Raw genomic sequence first — 7,398 nt, 5'->3', positions numbered from 1 at the left:
CGTAGCTGCCCCCCAGTGTACAGACAGACCCGCTGTCTGCGTAGGTGCCCCCAGTATGGAGGCAGATCCCTCCCTTCGAATAGGTGGTACCCCTGCTATAGAGACGGCACCTTGCTGTATAGGTGCCACCCCCCAGTATGGGGACTGGCACCCTGTATAGGTACCCCCAGTATAAAGACAAACACCCCCCATATAGGTAACCCCAGTATGGAGGCACGCACACACCCTGTTTAGTTGGTGCCCCTCCCTATAGAAACAGACTTGTGCCTTTTCTATAGGTACCGCCAGGCAGAGAGACAGACCTCTTAGAAGGACTGCTGTAACTGCTCAGGCTCCACTTACGGATTATAATCAGCGCAGGGGCTGTGCTGCTGTGGCTGGCCCACGGGAGGAGATTACATGCTGTGGGCTGTGATTTGTGCCGCGGTTTCCTACTAATAGTCCCATGTAGATTTTAGGCTTCTCAACCCCGCCGGGGAGGCTCTCCATGATGGCTTTCATCCTCAATGCACTCACCTGGTAAGTCGGCAAGTAGTTGGAGTACCTGTGTCTTGTTCTTTCTTAACATCAAACTTTAAGAGAATTCAGCCTGACGTACCTGCCCTGTGCCTGGTTGAGCATGTCTGCTGAGGGCAGCAGGGAACTGCTGACTCCTGACTTTCTAGAGCCTGCATAAGTCATTTCACTTCACTGCCTCAGTTTTCCACCCAGGAATGAGATTTGCTTCTGTGAGAGATTTTACTGCAGTTAGAATTAATGCATCCCAGCAAACACTAATCTATAAACAAGAATGTATCTTCCCCCTGCCATCGGGCAAAGATTACTGAGGGAGATTGTGCAGAAAGCCAGGCAGGATTTTTCAAACTAAAAACTCATTTCCCTGCTGTCAGATGGTTAAAGAGCTGTAAGTGTTTTAAGTCTTGCTGCAGCAGCTGGGAGCAAGGTCAGAAACAACCTATCCTTAAAACATTTAAGAAGTTCTAAAGCAGCTAAATAATTAGCACAGACAACTCCTAATAGCTCTTGCTGCATCCTTTTCCGTAGACACAGCACAGTTTATGTATTAATCTCCATTTTTATTTTTCAGTGCTCTGGGCTTGCTGTATTTCATCCGCCGAGGAAAGCAGTGCCTGGATTTCACAGTCACAGTTCACTTCTTCCACCTTCTGGGCTGCTGGATTTATAACTCGCGCTTTCCCTCGACCCTGACATGGTGGCTGGTGCACATTGTGTGCACCGCACTGATGGCTGCGATTGGGGAGTACCTGTGCATGAGGATAGAACTCAGAGAAATCCCTCTCAATTCTGCCCCCAAATCTAACGTATAGACTTGCTCTGGCAACAACATGCTGCATTATGTCATTGTTTCCAGCACAAGTGCATCTAATGCCTGAGAATCATCACTGAAGAAGCACAGCAGGTCTGTTTAGACTTTTCTTTTTGGACCTTGGTGACTGCATGAGTGTGAGCATCTCCTCTGGCATCAGCTGACAACAGTAGAGGAGCAGATGTTTATTTTGTTAACACAAAGCATTAAATGTGACTGTATGGCGAGCGTGCTCTTAAACTCTTCACTCACGAGACTGTTAAAAGCCAGGTAGCAAAACACGATGCATGAGGAGCATCTGGAATTTAACAAATGTGGGGGTGCCCAGTATGGGTAATGCAACGGTCAGCTCTTTTTGTGGGAGCTGGCACAGAAAGCAGTGAGGCTGTGAACTTCTGCTCCCAATCAGTAACTTGTTTGGGCTTTGGTTGGGAAAAAAAGCCAAGGAAGTGAATGGATGGGGAGAAAGAAAATAGTTGTACTTACCTGAATCACCAGCTGAGACCCGAAATAACCTATAACTTTACACGGGTTTGTTTGCTGTTTCCATGTTTAATACATAGAGATGTCAGATGGCAGTTTGCTGAAGAGATCTTTTGTAATAATAAAAATATTATGTTGCTGTGAGCGTGTTATGGTTCTCCTGGGAAGCTGAGCATTTCAGGAAGTACCATGAGTGTCTGTATCATGGCAACAGAAGGTTTTGGCCAGAGAAGAACATGTGGCTGTAAGATGCCCACTGTCTAGGGCACATAAGATTTCCTACAATAAATATTTCGTACCTCTGTTCTGAAATGAAGGCATCCGTGAGTGCTGTCTTGGGGCGTCAGCCAGCACAGTCTTTGCTTCAGGAGGTGTCAACAGTCCAGGGTCTCCACATGTTTGGCCTGAGGCAGGAGCTGACCTGGGGAAGGCTGCAGAGGTGTCTTGGAGCCACGCTGCTGTTCCCACTTGCCTGGGTCTTCCTGTCAGGCTTCAGAAGTCGAGCAACAGATCTGCTCTGGTAGAGGCAATGTTTAGTTAAGTGAGAGACTGCTGCTTGTTTCTCAAAGTAACAGGATGTGCCTTTATTTAGAGGCACTTCAAATACACGTCACCTGTGGGCAGACAGGGACAACACCTTACTGCTAAGGGGCCAAAGCTGGATGGTTCCTCCAGATCCCACAGCCCAAGCAAGCAGACCCACATCTCACCTGGTTTCCACTAAGGGACAGCCAGTTTGCGCAATCCCAAACAAGGGCAAAGCCAGTTCTAAAGACAGATTTTCTCCTTTGCAGAATCTTGCTGCAGTAACTTTCCTTTTTATGTTAATATTTGTGAGTGTTAATTTGCATAAATTATTTGCTAATTCGGTTTGTTGAAAAGTGGTGGGATAATTTGAGATGCAGAAGTTGATAAACACTTTGAAGCAGCTCTTTTGACTTTTGGTACTGGGGGAGCTCTATTTCAATTCCTGCTCTCATATTCAGATAGTATAAATTGGGGCAGGATAACATCCAGATGTTTTAAATGCTTGGCAGGTCTGCCACAGGGGAGGATTGCTGGTTACGTTTGTTTAGACAGCACTTTTTATATTCTGAGTTTTTTGCCAGGATCTCTTCCTGACCAAAAACTCCTCTAAGCACAGTTTTAAACAGCAGCAGTCTTTCAGAGGGAAGAGTTTGCGCAAGTTTTTTTTCTGGGCAGGAGCCAACGTTTGCTGGAGGGCCACCCAGAGGTCACTTCCTAGGGCTTGCCCTGCAACTCTGCTGTGCAGTCACCAAGACAGTTCATCCCGTCCCAAAACCTGCTTGTTTCTCATATATAAGGATATTTGCCTTTCTTCCAGTCACCTTCAGCCTAGATATAAACTGGTCTTCCAGTAGGTGCCAGTATCTCCTTTGGAAAAGAGCAGTGAGTGTGCGTGTGATTGGGATCAGGGCTCACAGCAGAAGGCACGCTCTGCCTCCAGGCTGATGAACACTGGCTCTGTGTCAGTCGTATTATTAGACTCCTTCAGGGTCATTTTGTCCTCTCCTGCTTTTTGTTGCAGTTACTGAGAAAGAACATCCCAGTCCTGCACAGGGAAAGTTTGCAGGTTTAATTCAAGGCTTAACACCACACCAAAGCACACTGTGAACTCCTGCATTCTTCAGGGGTGGTCTTAAGGCAAATGTGAGTTGGAAGACTAATTAGAGTGAATATGAGAGAGCAGAGGGAAGGCCACGTTCATCCCATTTCTTAAAGGAGAATGGGGAGCTGATCCCAGAGTTGCTGAGACTGTATTAAAGAGCTGTTACCTTTGTTCCCCTGCACGAACAGAGATGAAAACTTCGGACTGTGGAACACTTACCTCCTTACTTTCTGAACACATGAGATACGCTGTAACTGCTTCGGCAGCCTCCCTTACACGGGCGGTGAAGTCTGGGTACAGTTTTGTATCTGGAAACACTCAGAGCAAGGCCATGAGAAGAATCCTTGACAAATGTGGATTTAACACCGAGTCTGTGGGAGATCCAACAAACTGCACTGCATCAGCATGAAGTGTGCTGTAGGATTAGAAATTCTTTCTGAAAGTCAGCTGTCTTTGCCTTTGAGGACTGAATCTGTATTGCTACTTTTTTCAAGGAAATCTACTTTAATTGTCCTAGTCATAGGGGGAGTTCTGCTAAAAATGAAATATTGATTGCGGAGGGAACCTCTGAAACTCATCACTCCCATACTGTGAGACCTAATTTTCACTCACATGCTTTCAGTCAGATTTAGAAGCACCTTTGGCTTTAAAAAAAAAAAATTATCTGCTGCACCATACCAGAATGGTGGCAGATGGTCTTTGTTTCTTAATGAATCTTTGTGTTTTGTGTGCAATGGAGTTGAGGGATTTGCTTCCAGGGAAGATATGTCCCAACACCTGCTCTTCTTAGAGACAGTGGTAGTGTCAGCTGACCGTTTGCATCCATGGTTTTGCAAAAAGAAGACTTCTTGAAGATCTCTGCTGAGACTTTAACATTCCCCTTCCCCAAAGCTGTCTAAAAGTAGGAAAAAGTAGAAAATTTTAACAGAGAGGAAGATTCCAAATCCAAAGAGAAGCTAAGGGTGGTGGGACTTTTGGGGATTGTGCTTATTTCTTTTCCTAAAGGCATTAAACACCTATTCTAAACAAAGAGCAGGTAGAGGATTTGGATCCAAAAGACTCCGGCCTTGGTTGTACATGATACCCACCTGCCTGAATTTTTCCCAGCTACAAACCACAGGCAGGAGAGGGGGAGGGGGGGGGGGGGGGGGGGGAGGACCAAACAGCACATGCCGCTGTTGCAGCAAAATAAGAAGAAAAACTGAAGCATCTGAGTGGTTCACTCCAGGTTCTGCAGTGCTCTGGTTTACCCTTTCTCTGGTACTTATCTTAAAGTTTCATGCCCGAGATGCCGAGTACATAACTAACAACTCCATTGTCTGTAGAAAGCCTAGGTGCCTCGCACTGAAGTGCTGTCTGAACACCAGCTGCTCGTCCTCGACTTATTTCTTGGAATTTGCCTCAATTTATTTGTTCCCTCCTGCTGCTGCAGGAGCAGAGTGTTAAGTGAGAGGGAAGGTAAGAGGAAGAACATGTGAATGCCAAAGGAGAGCAACATGACCCATCATTAAACAGCCCAACACCACTGTTCGTAAAAAGATCCTTTGCTGTAGGAGAAGCTTGTCCACGTGCCTGTAATGCATCCAGTGGGACCTCTGGGGCTAGCAGAGCCCCAGATCCCCTGCTCACACTGTAAAGAACATTTTCTGGTTTGGAGACACCATTTCAGAACCCCCTGATCCATTTACAGCTGGTGGTATCTACTGCTGTGCCCGCTCCCACAGCGGGTAGCACTCTGACCATCAGTGCCAGGTCCTGGCTCAACGTTTCACAGAACCACGAGGAGCCATGAGCTTCCCCAGCTCCGCACAGGGCTATCCTTCACTGTTAGCAGCTGCCTGCCCCTACTGAAGACAAAGCAAGTGCCCTTTGCCAGGTGCCAACAATCTGTGGAAACAGCCGAAGTGATGTGTGACAGATCTAGGAAAGTCAGGCTGAAATATCGCATTAGTTGAACACGGAAATTTCAGACCTGATGCAGGACCACCGAGTTCCATTATTAGAACACAGAGTTTACCACCGCATCCAGCTTTTGAGCCCCAGTTTAGAACATTATAAAGATTAGCTCCTTCTCCGTTCCAGAGTGGCAGCACCGCATGGGGAACGCGTTGGCAGCGGTAGAAAGTCCCATCAGGACTCACGTGCTTCCTCTCAGCGAGGAACTGCCCCGAGACCCTCATAGGAACAGGTTGTGGACACACGCTGGGTCCCCGTGGCTCCTATGGCCCTGTGCAGCCAGGCAGGGCACAGAGCTTCATTAGCATCCTTAAAACACAGAATTGCATCTTACTGCCCAGAAATACTGCTAAGTGTTTCTAACATACCCAGAAATCACTTGTAAGCACCTCGCTATTGCAAAGACCATCATGCTTGTACTGAAGCTGCAAAACAACACGCTGAGCCACAGCGGAGGCGAAAAGAGACTGTGCTGTCGAACAGGAGGCAGGACAAATAACTTCTACCATGCTGTGGTTGAGGAATATTAAGTTATTTGTCCCCAGTCGGTTCAACCTGGAAGATAAGGAAGCCACAGCCACCAGCACAAGAGAAGGAACATCCCGCCTAGAGACAGAGAAAGGATCCAATGATGGATGAGATCCCAGAACCAAATAGTACTGTTGGTCTGAACTGTCACGTGAGGGGTGGGAACTCAGACTGTAATGGTGTAATTGCCCAAATTTCTTCTCCACGGAGGCACTTAGCTTGAGCTGTTCATACTGCTGCAGCAGTCAAGGGAGGTGATCCTGCCGCTCTACTCCACTCTCGTGAGACCCCACCTGGAGTACTGCATCCAGCTCTGGAGTCCTCAACATAAGAAGGACATGGACCTGCTGGAGCGTATCCAGAGGAGAGCCACGAGGATGACCCGAGGGCTGGAGCACCTCTGCTATGAGGAGAGGCTGAGAGAGTTGGGGCTGTTCAGCCTGGAGAAGAGAAGGCGAAAAAGGGGAGATCTTATTGTGGCCTTCCAGTCCCTAAAGGGGCTCCAGGAGAGCTGGGGAGGGACTTTTTACTGGGGCATGTAGTGACAGGATGAGGGGGAATGGATATAAACTGGAAGAGGGCAGGTTTAGATTAAACATTAGGAGGAAGTTTTTCACTGGGTTGGAACTCGATGATCTTCAAGGTCTTTTCCAACCTAAACCATTCTATGATTCTGGTGCTGCCAACCCTGACGACCACTACAGCACAGCTGAGTGTAACCAGGGTGCAAGGTTTAGATGGACAAAACCTGACACCCACACAGAGGAAATTTTGGACGATAAATAGGTCACAACTGAGGTATGATGGGCAGTCACAGGGGAAATACGAAGGACAAAGTGTTACTTTTTGCTGTAATTTGAGTAAGACTACAGCTCTCACTAGGGAAGAGACAGGACGGCCCAGTAAAAGTAAAGTAAGTAAAAGAAGACCCCAGAGGTGGTTCAAGCCAGAAGATAAGGAAGCCACAACCATTGAGCTAAGAGAAGGAACGGCCCACGTGGAGACAGAGGAAGGATCCGGTGAGGAATGAGAAGACCCCAGACCCGAACATTACTGTCAGTCCAAACTGTCACGTGAGGGATGGGAACTCAGATTGTAAGGGTGTAATTGCCCAAATTTCTTTGTTCAGCATGCCTCCGTGGAGGCGCCCCACTCGAGCTGTTCACACTGTACCATTCAAGTAAATTACTTAATGGGATTTTACATCTGAGACTCTGCTGCGGGAAACCTAGGGTGAAGAAACTTAACACTGTAGGCTCTACAACAAACTTTAATACGCTGGAATTACACACTGCTGCCCACAGAGTGCTTACAGGTACTTTTTGAGACAGCTTTAAAGCAAAAGAGTTGTTATAAATCATTTTTGTCATGCTAGTTTGACACTTCCTCCTCCCCCAAATATTTCTTGCCCTCTACTTCCTTAGAAAAGGGATTTATTTACACATTACATGAGAGTTACTCAGGAATCCAGATG

General features: G+C 47.1%; 1 protein-coding gene across 1 annotated transcript; it reads left to right on the top strand.

The window, feature by feature from the left end:
• The first annotated feature begins 55 nt into the window (after window positions 1–55).
• SYS1 (Sys1 golgi trafficking protein) lies at window positions 56–1,832 on the top strand. Its single transcript, XM_009883714.1, has 3 exons — window positions 56–154; window positions 452–519; window positions 1,088–1,832. Exons 1-3 carry the CDS (start codon window positions 56–58, stop codon window positions 1,326–1,328), a joined length of 408 nt encoding a protein of 135 aa, XP_009882016.1. The 3' UTR covers window positions 1,329–1,832.
• Window positions 1,833–7,398: the final 5,566 nt, after the last annotated feature.

Source organism: Charadrius vociferus, unplaced genomic scaffold (genome assembly GCF_000708025.1).
Source record: "Charadrius vociferus isolate BGI_N301 unplaced genomic scaffold, ASM70802v2 scaffold320, whole genome shotgun sequence".
Taxonomy (NCBI): Eukaryota; Metazoa; Chordata; class Aves; order Charadriiformes; family Charadriidae; genus Charadrius; species Charadrius vociferus.
This window is presented reverse-complemented; position numbering and strand designations above follow the sequence as displayed.

Bases quoted from the DNA above. Each gene is read 5' to 3' on its own strand.
- SYS1 (XM_009883714.1), top strand. From the start codon at position 56: ATGGAGGCAGATCCCTCCCTTCGAATAGGTGGTACCCCTGCTATAGAG. The intron at 155-451 runs GTATAGGTACCC...AGTCCCATGTAG, and splicing joins AGTATGGGGACTGGCACCCT to ATTTTAGGCTTCTCAACCCC. The intron at 520-1,087 runs GTAAGTCGGCAA...TTTATTTTTCAG, and splicing joins ATCCTCAATGCACTCACCTG to TGCTCTGGGCTTGCTGTATT.